The sequence below is a fragment of the Ptychodera flava genome, chromosome 8 (assembly GCF_041260155.1).
Source record: "Ptychodera flava strain L36383 chromosome 8, AS_Pfla_20210202, whole genome shotgun sequence".
Taxonomy (NCBI): Eukaryota; Metazoa; Hemichordata; class Enteropneusta; family Ptychoderidae; genus Ptychodera; species Ptychodera flava.
Window position 1 is genome coordinate 16571976 of NC_091935.1, and position 13466 is coordinate 16585441.

General features: G+C 39.0%; 1 protein-coding gene across 4 annotated transcripts in view; it reads left to right on the forward strand.

Moving 5' to 3' along the window:
* The window catches only part of LOC139138645 (uncharacterized), a 48262-nt gene extending 40860 nt beyond the window's left edge, over window positions 1–7402 (forward strand). Inside the window, exons 9-15 of one of the 4 annotated variants that reach the window (XM_070707121.1) lie at window positions 288–323; window positions 810–827; window positions 2563–2592; window positions 3728–3745; window positions 4437–4482; window positions 5694–5741; window positions 6653–7402. In XM_070707121.1, coding sequence (XP_070563222.1) covers window positions 288–323; window positions 810–827; window positions 2563–2592; window positions 3728–3745; window positions 4437–4482; window positions 5694–5697 — 152 coding nt within the window. In that variant the 3' untranslated portion in view covers window positions 5698–5741; window positions 6653–7402. The remainder of the gene's footprint in view (window positions 1–287; window positions 324–809; window positions 828–2562; window positions 2593–3727; window positions 3746–4436; window positions 4483–5693; window positions 5742–6652) is intronic. The other 3 variants (XM_070707119.1, XM_070707122.1, XM_070707120.1) reach the window with 3 other exon arrangements.
* The last annotated feature ends 6064 nt before the right edge of the window (window positions 7403–13466 follow it).

A 13466-nucleotide genomic window follows, 5' to 3' on the forward strand; every position in this document is an offset into this window, starting at 1 on the left:
GTGAATCTTAACACTGAAAATCCAAACTTCTTCTTATCTGAAACTGCTTCGTTGTGAATAGTCATGTTCATTTCGTAGGAACTACAGCACCATATTCAGGCAAAGTCGATATTTACCGTAATCCCAGCATGTCGATATTGATCACAATTTTCCGCACTTTGAGAATAGCATGTCGACGAAATGGTAACAGGCCAGGTAACTTATACTGATGGCGTTGTTTTTCGTCGATTTCGTTATTTTGGAGTTCAAGTGCTTAACAAGTATTCTCTCTGTCGCTTTCCTTGCAGTTTTTTGGGTAGACAAAAAAGATGTTGGTGCAAAAGGTAAGCAGTTCATGCCCATCTATTGAACGAAAATACTATGTGTCAAGCACATGATTGATTTGGAAATGACGATAAAATGGATTTAGTTTATCGAAGTACATTTGTACAGCATCGCTGATAATTTTGATTACCCCTTTGCGTGCATTTGCGACAAGAACGCGCAGCAAAACAAAGAAGACTTCTTTCAACAGGTCTTGCGCACTTTCCTGTGAGAGCGAGTTTTGCTCACTAACTTTACCGATTGTCAGTGCAAAGAAATATACACGGAGTATATAATGATTACATCTTTCTGCCACATTTGAAAGTGATCCTCGTAGACATTGCAGTATAAATTATACCAATCTGCAATGCACATTCTACTTGGAATGAAAGACAAAATTACCAAGATATCAATTCTATAAGTCATATCGTGTATAAAGTAGCATTATGATACCTTACAAGATCGTGTTGCCTTTTCGTAATTTTATTCTCTTGTTTAAATTTCAGCTGATGACGACAAGAGGGGTGAGTATCGAACACTCTCTAACATTCCTTTCTTAGAGAACACTATTATACCGGAATACTTGAACACTCGTATAAAACAGATAACTAGCCATTCTTGGGGATAATCATCCGGAATAAGTGTCTGACAATTGAATGGCCATTGTGTGCAATCTAACTAAACCGCCAGCACATGCACGTTTCAATTTCAAACTTTGAAAACTATATCAAATGTTAAACGGTGAAAACTGGCGGCAATTAAAGAGGCATAGAAAAGAAGTAGAAATGTTACAGACAACTGTTTCATTGAAAATATAGATTTTCAATCTTTTGTGAACGTTATCATTATTGGCGCTGCATATTACGTCATAGGTAGACTAAATGAGGCCATCAGCCATGTAAATTGCCGCTTCAGAACCGATTCAGATTGAAATAAGCCTTGATTATACAATCGTACTGATAATATGCCGGCCAGTTTAGATTGGCGAGTCCAGTGTGATAGCCATTTCTTTTTATTCCCGTCAATCTATCTTCACGTGAAAGATTTAATCATGTATAGGAAGTTATCGTGTTGTGTTCCACCCTGTCTAGTTATTTTTTCAACAGTCTAACCAAGCTTGCATGACCAAATATTCTAGACTACCAATTCACAAAAGTTGTCACCTTCTTGATGCATTTATGTTTTCCTCTGAGTCCAGCGAGTTAACATGAAGACTAATTAAAGCCACATTAAACGTACACTCAGCGAGAGATACTCCTATGAATGCAATGAAGCGTCTCTTTCGGAAGTTGAAAAAGAGAGAAACTGATTGAAAATGTCTAAAATAATATATAATGCAGAACCTATTGGTAAATTTAAAAGCTTGTAACAAAACACTTTAGTTTTAATAAGGAGCGCTGAATTGTTTCTGTGCCCAGAAAAAACTCCAAGGACACTATTAATATTTCCGCTGTACTGTGATGGATGGCAAACGTTCGGAAATTTTAGCAGGATGTTTTAGGATCAGCGTCTATTTGAAAATATGAGCAGCGGGCCAATCGGCCTGTTTGCCCGGATAACAGCATCCTTGAAGTGGAAAATCTTGTCTTCTGTGCGTTCAGCGCTTAACATCCATAAATCCGATACGCATTTAATGCCAACAGCCTCCTCTGCGATTTTTTTCTTTTCCGTTTTTTTAAACTGATTGAGGATTAAGAGTTGCATCTGAAATGTCACAACAAGCAATCATGCCCACACACTTAATTTTGACAAGTTAGCCTATCCATTAGCCTCTTGACTCGACTAAGCCCTTTTTCATCCAAGCCATCGAATTGCTTAAGCCGATTAAGATTACCCTACATTATTCATAGTATATTTTCGCAATCTCATTTAATTCAATACCCCGTTCTGTATTATGGATGGATTAAACTTTTCATTTAAAAAGTGTAATTTATATGTTTCTCACGCGGACAATGATGAATAATTCTTAACGCGTTTCCGACACGAAATCACATTTAATTACAGTGGCCAGTTTGTGGAAATGCTACAAGTACGCAGTCTTAATTACAAGTCGATTAATGTGTGTGTTTGATAATCCATCTGAAGACATTAATATTTAAACAGTCACTTAGCGATGTGAAAAACTAAAACGCTTATGTACATGTCATCTCGGCAAAAGGACAACAGTTATGTCATCATCAAAATTACTATGTCCATGAAATTCATCTTTGGCATTAGATGTACTCAGTATAAACGTTTGCTTTTTCTTCCGCTTTCTAGTTTTCTGGGTACAGAAAAAGGCCGCCGATGGTAAGTGTTACATTATCCGTCTTAATTTTTCACTGCAAGAGCTTGTGTGTTTAGTTCTGTGTTCCAAGTCAGTGATGTTGGCGTCTAAAAATGATACTTCGACATTGAGTCTATGAAGGTTATGGACAGGTGTAAAAACGGTATATTTAATTGACTCCCAGAGAAAAATAAGTTTCATTGTAACTGTGTGTCTTTATCCTCGAGAAGCGCGTCCCCCTTCAACTTCCGATTCGCCGCGTGCGGGCGCACATATCTAAGTTTTGCAGACCTGTGGCGAGAAGTGTGAGAGGGAACGTACCGATTCATTGCCCAGCTAGTTTTTGCTTTGTCTCATAATGTTTTCTTCATCTAAAATAATACTTTATAATATAAAGTGCACCCCTTATATCACCCCTTACATCATCGAGAAACGTAAATGCGCAACCGTAACAATATAGCTGCAGCTGATTTTTTACCTGTTTTAGGTGACAGGACTGAAGTTCAGATATTTTTCACAAATTTGTTTTGAAAGAACCCATAGAAGGACTACCCTTACGTTGGATGTCCTAATAATCTAAAAGTCGTATTTTGGTTCATAAAAGGTCGTATTTCTGTACTATTATTACTATGTATGATCTACAGATACCCTTAAAGGACCTGTAGCTGCAACGTTTGCTGATTATTTTGACGATATGTCAACTGCTGTTTGTTGTTCTACTCGACTCCCCAAAAGCATGTTGATATACCCAGCCATCTTATCGGCTCGCCCTCTTCAAGTGTAGACCGCATCGTTATTGTTGAGAATTGAAGTCTAGTCTGGACTATAATCCAATCGTCAACAATAACAGGTGCACTTCACACACACGCGCTGTGTTGACAAGATAAATGTGGGGTTGTTTGCCTTTGTGAGTAGAACAAGAACTTGCCATTGACATGCAAAACAAAAACAGTGTCAACAATGATAAAAAAAACTTATAAAAAAGTTACGGCTTCTAGCCCTTCAATAAACGAAGAAGTTGCACAGTTTTTGTATCGTTACGTGCCAGACTCAAGTACAAGTTATGGAAACATTCGATGAATACGTCATCGGACACTTTCTCAGACTTCTTCTTCTTGTTTTCTTATCGCTCTTTTTTATTTTACAATACTTTTTCAGCAGACAAGGACAAGAGAGGTAGGTGTTTTAGATCATTTAAAATGGCTCAGAACAATGGTTTGTTTATGATCTCATTGTTCTCAAATTAATATTGGTCCGTATTACATGCTGAATTTGTCATGGCGATACTGCATAAATCGAAATAGGGAACACCATGGGAAGCATTAAACACTCCAAAAGCAAGAGTATACTTCACATGGCTGTAAATAATAATTATCGTCGCAAGAGAGCCGTCATTATTCACGACCTGAGGGTCATAATAATTGGAGAAGGATGTCACTCGCAAAACAAACACTAAGAGGAAAAGTAAATAAAGAAAAATAAACAGGAGATTACAAAAAACTTTCATTTATGATAATTGTTCTAATTATCACCAAATGATTAACTATAATCTCCATATTTCAAAAGTTTCCGCATCAGGAGAGGGGAGACCCCTCCTGCCCTCCTTAGTGTAGTCTCAATTAAACATACATATATTAAATGTGTATGTGTGTATTTAAAAGTGTTATTGTGGCGGAGGGCCACTCAAAAATTCCTAGCTTTTAAGCTAGGCGGGGCCAGTGAGAATTTCACACCCAAGGCAGAGAGCAGAGGAGATGCTACTCACACTTTCTGAATTCTCGAGGCAGTATAGCGCCCTCGTAGTTGTATGCACAACATTTGAGTTAGTAGAGTGCGAGCAGTAATGAAGTCGTTTTTTCTGTTGCAGTGTTCTGGGTTGAGAAGAAAGATGCTGACAAGGGTATGATTGCTAAGTAAGATTAGTTTCCTCCTTTCTCTTCGATGTGGAGTGACGTCACGTCCGGTAGTGGAAACAGTCACGTGATATTGTTCTGTCAGTGGTAGATGTAGAGGAAGACCCGTCATACCAGGGGACACGTAGCTATGTGTAGAACCTCGTCATCCCTTCCCTTTATACTCCACACAGCCTAACTTTTCATTGTTTTTTCTGTTTTCTACAGTTTTCTCGGTTTTTGATGTATTTAAATTAAGTATAATATCAAACTGGGATTATACCGAAACAGTTTGTTATCATTATTAACATGACATGTAGTAGCTGAGTGAGAAAAAAGCAAAACGATGTAGTTGGTTAATTATTGTTGCTTCTGTATAGTTTTCGCGAAGTTTTTCGAGCTACCATCGAGTGAAAGTCTGCTTTACAAGTGAAATCAGAACTGTAACAGCGAATTTTGACCATCATATTATTGCTATATGCACTGTTCATCTTCAGCTACACTTCGTTGCCCATGCTTATAACTAAAGCTTTTGTGACGTAACAGTTTAGACTCATGAGGCGAAAAGTCGTTGAATTTAAATGGCTGCCAATTGGTTCAATTGTACTGTAATCGTTTATTGGGTCTTTGCGAGAGTGCCTACCTTGCTTTCAGATAGCAAATCTAGCAATGGTTTAGTTCGTTGTCGGCCAGCAAGTTTTTTTGCTGTAATCACAGACAAATAGAGAAACTGTTTCTCTGTTTGTCTGTGCTGTAATGTACGACGCGTTAAATTGTGTCGTCCAGTAAACCCCCATCTGCAGGCATTCAACATTATGTTGTACACAGGTCGGTTTCCGATGTAGGAGATTCGTTTGACAAATTGTCTTAAAAACAGACAAACTATACAGCTGGTACTTTAGATACTTAGATTCTGACAGTGTAGTAATTCGGACACAGGCCCACACACGCACGTTCTTCACTCATCCCCTGTGACGACCAATAGAATTAGTTCCATGTCCCGGGCCTCCCCGAGAGACATCCAGCAGAATCAGTCCGACTCTCGTCCTCATTTTCCCCGGTGGCGCCCAGTCGAAATTAGTTTTATTATACTCCTTGTTTTGCTGTGCTTCGTATAACTTCATTTTGCGCCGTATGCTCCAGTGATGATTAGTTTACGGAATAATCGACTTCGTGTTTCAATTACTGTAGCAAACTCATTTATATTTTTGTTTTGTTTTTTCTCTCGGCAGCTGATGATGTCCTTAGAACGACTCTAATACGGTCAGAGCCCATTCTAGGTGAGTGCTAATGCTTCGCTCAGTGTTGTGTTTCATCGGATAATGGAACAGCGCCATCAGAGTTCGAAGTTGTGTCAGGATCACAATTTTTGACTTACATTATTATTTCAATGAAAGAAACTCAGTTGTGACGATGCAAATGTTGTCACTCCTCCAATACTGTGTGATTTCCACACCAGTTATTTTTCAGTCCTTGGTCATGACAATAAGATATTTCTGACAGGTTGTAGAACTCTGCATGTTTATCGATCCTTGGTGAATGAAACTTGAAAAGGAGGGAACTACTGGTACAGTAACAGTACAGTTACAAAGCTATCTAGGTAATGAATGTTAGAAGAAGTCTGACGTTGATATAAAAAGCAGCGGTTGTGTACTTCTTGTGAATCAACGGATTGGATGTTGATTGTTGTGATTTACTTTAATAGTGCTCAACTGTTACCATGTAGAACAACGTCGTGTCATCTTGGAAAGCTTATACTTATAAAAACATTTAATCCCCTGCTGATGTGCAGCGGCGCGAAAGGCCATATATGATGGGTTGAAATTATTTATTGACTTCAACTTATGGAGTCTGGTGATTTTTGATTATTTACAGCCACTAAGGGAGTCTGAAACGATGGCTTCAATAATGACAATGTTATTCAGCCAACCAATAATTTGCAATCTTCCAAGACGCTGCACACTGCCCCTAAGTCAGTACTGGATAAGGAAATATTATTTGGCCGTAGACTCTATTTTCTATGTGTCTTTGTGTGCTTGTCTCTGAGTATGAATCCGTATGTGTCTGGTGTACTTGTCTCTGTGTATAGGCCTGTTTGTCTATATGTGTCTGTATGTATTTGTCGCTGTGTATGGGTCTGTTTGTCTCTGCTGGGTCTGTCTTTAATGCATAATCCTTCTGTCTCCCACAGATTGCTACACACTTCTTTGCGTTGGGAAATTCGAAGAATGTGCAGCGTCGTGTGACGAAAAGGGTGGCCACCCTGCCTGCCTGTCCACTTGTGAGAAACTCAACGCTAGATGCTTAGACGGCTGTGCTCAACTCGAAGGCGTGGGCGCGGGTATCCCTTCGCATCTGATGTCTGGAGAAGCAGAGGTTATTTCTGATTTTGACGCAGGATTATAATTTCGTTTTCACACAGTGCACCTGAAATATTCTGGCTGGCCTTTTCGTTTCACGCCATTCACCGTATTCAGAGGACTGAAAAGTACATTGACATTCTCCCGCGTAAATTGAAAACACTTCCACCCAGTTCAAACAGATGATTTCCGGAATTTTTTTGGTTTTCTGTGCTTTCTTTTTCCGTGCTCACAGTGTTTTTTCACTTTTAGTAGTTTCTTTGCACGTCTCTGTATATTTTTTGTGATAAACCTTTTGCATGTATAAAAAAAGTGTAAACGGCATGTACATATCGCTTGATGCTCACATTTCGAGTCTGAAATGGCGGGAGTGTTTCGTCACTTCCGGTACGTTTCTACCAACAAGCAGAATTTTGTACAGTATGCAAACAACAGCACGTTGCCATTTCAGGCTAGATCTGTACTGCATTCAATTTGGCTGAGTTGTAATATTGAATTGGGATAGCATTTAATTACTAGGTGTATATTGTCAAAATATGCAACACGAATGAGGAATAAAATGTCTATGTTCTCTTTTGAAACGCACCTGGCCAGTGTCTTCTCTTGCGACCCCACTTGAACTTGTAATGCACAGCGCACCCTGGCGGTAGATTTTCAGAAAAAGGAGAGTTTTTTCAAATCTTCTCACTTTGTCCTGTATGATTTTCTTTTGTTTACTAAAACGTAAATAGAGTGTTCGCCTGTGTAAATTCGTCAAGAGAGTTTCCAACGTTATTGAGATTGACGATTGAGGATTTGTGAACACTTTTATTGGCAAATGTTTGTAAATTGAGAAAATTTGGTGGCTTTATCACAAGAACAAGAGTGAAGGTCTAAATTTTGAAGTTTGATTTCGGTATAAAGTTTTCATTGGCAAAGCAATCGAGAAATTATTTTTACACTGAGGTATAGTACTGAATTACGTACAGTTTTTACCACATCTGAGTCGGTCAACAGATGATGGCATATTGCAACACGGCCGCATGAATACATCCCTGACTGTAGACACATATCGTTTTAGTCTATGTAATGCTCATATCCGCGGCTACGTGTTCCAAAGGAAACACAAACATATGGGAGTGCAAGATAATGAGATCTGATCTTTGTCAATTGAATCGCCGATAATCCCACGTGTGCCCCGTTGTAATGTGAGACGAGCAACACCAAGACTTTAGAACGAAGTGTTGGTCAAGTTGACCGCAAGCTCACGTAACAGTCATAAATTAACGTAACTTATAACATTTATTGTAAAGCAGACTTTTTCGTTCAAAAAGGAACTAAAACGCGATTTTCAAGGCGAAATAAAGTAATGAGAGTTTGTCTAACATCCGTTGAAAATTACATTTTTTGCTCTCTTGGAATGCCACTGCATATGGAAGAAATGATCAATCGCTCGTGATTTCATCGGAGTAATCATGCAAATTACTTGCAATTCAGTAAACTTGATCTCAACATCGAGTGAAAAACACACTCTCCTCCCCTAAAAAAACCACAAACAGCTGTTCAGATATGAGTAGAAAAGAGATCGAACACTATGTAAGACGGGCTCGAATACTACCAGCTAGTTTTTGAAAGTTTGAGCACAACACATTCAAAGAAATATCAAAGTTTTTTTCGGTCGAGGGAGAAACAAATACTATACCAACCTATCATTTAACCGGAAAACCTCTGACATGTTAATCAGGCAAAGATAACCTTTAGGTTCCATTAAGGCATGGGGATAACACGTAGCGATTATAAAAATAGGAGAAAGAAATGAAATGTGGTAAACAATGGGAATGTCATTTATTGCAATACACACTCGAAATACAGTGACGTCTTGAAATGGAAAAAAATGACAGTCTGGAATAATCTGAGGGAGGCAAAGTGAAGTCTAACTTACCATAATGGCTGAACATGTTTCTTTTTATTTTAAAGTGTGATAATCCTCCTACCCAGATTTTAAAGCTAATTAATTTACAGAGAGAGAGAGAGAGAGAGAGAGAGAGAGAGAGAGAGAGAGAGAGAGAGAGAGAGAGAGAGAGAGAGAGAGAGAGAGAGAGAGAGAGAGAGAGAGAGAGAGAGAGGGGGGGGGGAGAGAGTCAGACAGGAAGAGCAGACAGACAGACAGAGTCGGAGAGTACAATATTTGATCACACCCTTAAATAAAAACCTTTTTCGTGCGGACTCTTTTCCGTTCTGTGATCTCGTCAATGTTAGCAATTTCCATTAATAATTAACTCTGTCGGCCTGGTGAGAGACCTAATAATAATGATTTGTTTGGTACCAGTGCATAACTGCGTATCATAGATTTAAGAAATCGTCATATTTCACATTTGAAACTGTGTAAAAGGCGATGTCGTATGCTCTCTACAACTTTTCTACAATAAGGTATCGACATTAGACATATGATTTGTCTTGCGAAAATCCAAAACATTAGACAAGCGTTTTGAAGAAAGTCTCGATACAAAGGAATAAACGGGAAGGCAACGGCAATAGTAGTATGTCAGCATATTAGACTGTGCGTTCTTGAAATACGAAGTTCCCCAGTCCCAGCTTGCCATCCTGGTTGTAAAGAGCTCGGCACGAGAGAGATTAAAGACCGGCGCGACTGAAGATAAAAGGACAAGAACATCAAACCGTCAGGTACCTCCTGGAGGGTCGTATGACTTGAAGTAACGATAAGTCAGCTCGAAGTTAAACGCACTTGCTAGGTTAATGGTCTATTAAGTCGCCTCGTGACGAGAGTGATGTCATTTTCAGTCCTGCCCTCTTCTGAAAGACAAACAACTCGGAGGCACCGGCGACCGAATCATCCCGAAATCATTCTAAGCAAATGAGTACGAAATGTTATGACCTCATGTAGTCATGGTGATCATCGTGTCTTGGCTGTCACGTGCCGCGCGGATGACTTGAATCTGCCTTGTTAATAGGTCTGTCGTCATGGTGACAGACACGTTAATAACTGTCACCTGACGATTAGATTTCCACCCTGCGGGGAATTCGTGTCAGGATATGGAATTGCTGATTTCTATGAAGTAACGGAAGGATGATAAAATATGGCATATGGAAATCTTTACCTAGCGGTCATATTGTACGAGAGCAAGAATTCTCAATTCCTTGTATTTAATCGTTTTTCGGCATAACATTTTCGAGGTTCTGTTAACGTAAACGTTGATCGGTATATATGCTACCTCGATCGTAGAGACTGAGACATAACTTTAGTCATCTATGTCATTTGCATTTTATTCTCCCATCATTCAAGTCCAGGCGTTCCTCATCCGCCAGAACAAGTTCCCCACACTCGACCCGGCCACAAGTAATGGCAGGCCAAGCACCGGTATCTCATATTCCTGCCTTTTCTATAGAGATTCTAAAAACTTCTTTCTCGAGAAAAGCACTCATTAATCAGCCGAATTTTGACACAGATGAGTTCTCAGGTATATGCAGCTCAAATAGTTTCTCACCTGAGGTTTTAGACATTTACTATGAGAAATTGTATCGCTAAAGCTAGGTCTGACATGCCAAAGGGAAAAATAGAACGAGAGAGATGGATAGACAAAGCAGAAAGACATAGAGACATGCGAAGAGAGAAAGACTGAGGCAGAGCAACAGAGGAGAAGGAGAGAGTGTGAGGCAGGCAGATAGAGAAAGATATACACGGATGCAGAATGTGTCAAAGATGGGCGGAGTAGCGAGTAAATTTTACATGTGTTTATATCGAAATCGAAAATATTCTCCTTTCAATATGTACGTATATATAAACAACAGTGACATTGTAATCTCAAACAGCGGTAGTATAAGACGTTACGGAAAACTATTAAGACGTCACTAGATCTTGACGAATCTGTAGGATGTCGGCAAACATCTAAATCTTGATAAATGGGTTAACATTTCTATAACTGTGTAAAGCAAGAATGTATTGTGATACACAGACACAGAGAGACACAGACACAAAGAGACACAGACACAGACATAGACACAAACACACACATATAATATATATATATATATATATATATATATATATATATATATATATATTATATATATATATATATATATATATATATATATATATATATATATATATATATATATATATATACACACACATATAATTTAATTTATTTCGCCGTAAAGGTACTTTATATAATTATATTTATTGTGTAAAATATCAAATGTGTGAGTGACGTCAGTTGTCGAACAAAAGTGACAAGCATGAAAGAATTCATATTTATTGAGAATATAGAAGGTACTGGAAAAAATTCTGAGTGTTTGACACTAGAGGCGTATGGATGAAAAAGAGCCAAGATTTTTTCTGGTAGAGGACAGAGGTATGAAAATCATTTAAAATACGCAATGTCATACAGATGGAATAGTATAGTGCTTGGGGATAAGTGATGAATTTTAGGTATAATTGGTGCATCATCATTGTAGTCATACACGGTAATGAACAACTGTTTCGGATAATCGTGCTTAAAATGATCTTGGCTGACGACAATACTGCCGGAACCTGACCCACTTCCCCAATACGGAGAAAATCTGATCAACCGATTCTTCGGAAATTGATGCTCATTGGTGGGAAATTGATCAAATCGGGCGAGCGGCAGATACCCACATAACTCTTCCATGGGTGAACGCTGTCCTAGTTCTCGATAGAAATCACGTTGGATGACTCTGTCGTGTCGCCGTACTAACAGATTGATAAGACGACACTTGTAAATATAAAACTTAGTCGATTATGAACACGAACAAGGGCACAGAAACAAGAAATCCTCCCAACAAATCGTCAAACTGATGCACTGAGTATTGGACGACGAGGAGTACTACTCCTGCAGAAAATGTGCTGAATTTGAAAAAGGAGATCTCTAAAAACATGCTTTGTAGCTTGGTTTGTTTTTTCTTGGTTAATGTTTTTGAAGGGAAAGGAGAATTCTAGAAACCACTATCTTTTATTTTCGGCCGTAGTCAAAGGACGAAAATACCATGGTGATGTTACAAAAGTGTAATTTGTGCTGAGATAGGATTGAGACAATCGTTCAGAATTGGTCGTTATGAATCATCAATTTATCTATTCTATTTCAGTCTCACTCGCTGCCCACCCGTCCAGATGCTTAGAATGTGCCTCGAGGACAGATATTCGGACTCCCAAATTTATATATTATTTTTCTGGTCTACCACTTGTGGGGGCTCATTTTAAAGATCTTGAAATCAGAAAAAATTTCACCGTCCTAGTTACCCGAAAATTGAAAATTTAATTTTGTCCCGATAGAGTTAGCACCTGGATGGCGGCCATTATGAGTCGCAAATATCGGAAAATGTTAGATTGTTTCTCTAGTACCAAACTTTGTTTGGTGACCCCTGATTTTTATTCTTGATTCGGTGAGAGAACGATTGAAAGTTTCATTTTGGAAATTTTGAGCAGAGATTTAAGTCTTTCAGTTTCGAAGCGCATACTACCTTAATGCCAATGATACATAATTTTTGATCCAAGGAAACGTTCTTGACAAGCTATTTTGTATAGCTTACTGTCACTACGAAAGGTTGCCTACGCTACACGGTGATGATCTACATTGAATGGTCGGTGGATTTATTTCTATAAGCTGAATTCCGCGGCAGAACACCCCCCCCCCTCCTCCAACATAGTCTACTTCACCGAAACAGGGCAGTTCCAATGCCAACTTGAAATCACGAGAGAGCATCCCTACTACCGCCCTCTATCATTATAGTTGAACAAACAACGTCGTACTGGGTATCCATGCTCACAAAATTGACATGTGACAGCTTTCCGATTCATAAACAGCGTCCTCTAACGAGGAATTTCGGTTAGAGTCTTCTCTGTGTCGCGGTTTACGAGTAACAGAATGAGATCTTGCAGGACAATCGGCATTATCATGCGAGCTCAGGCATGTTGTAAACGTGTCTATTACTGACGTCGGGTATAAAGTATATGCCTTGTATTGACTAGGTAAATTATCCGGCAGTAATTCGCTCATTACTCATCTACTGCCGACTGTGATGGACTAATGCTAATCTTTTCTTCGATTTATTTCATGACTGCGCACGTCGTTACTCTTAAAGTTTTTTTCTTCCGATCTCTGTGTCTAAATGTCAGCGTTTCCACTGGGTGTCACCCGTACTGAAGTCTTCACAACGCCTCCGTTCTTGCACCTGTCAATCATGACTCTCTGAATTATGTCTTTGAAACCCTTCCGCTGAGGAGTCTGGTCTTCCCTAGCTGGGACATCTTCAACTACAGTCATAGCAACTCCTCCATGACAATGACTTTGAAATCCAATGCCAGATTCGTGTCAGTCTGAGATCTGTGTCTTGCTTAATATTTCTTCTCGTCGTTACGTCTTTTTGTATTTGCGTATGACTCAACATGTTTTCGGTGTGTCCCCAACTCTTCGTTTGTGTTCGAATGTGCTAATCCTGTCGTTTCGGTCCTCTTGAGTGCCACTGAAGGACTGCTGGGGCCCATGCTCGTCTCCAAACATTTCAAAAATATTCAATATGGTTTTGTTTCCACAGGGAAGGGCATTTAATGTTTTCAAATTGGGGAAAAATCAGACAGTGGACACTTAATGCTAATTTCAAAAAGTCGATGAAATGAAATGAACA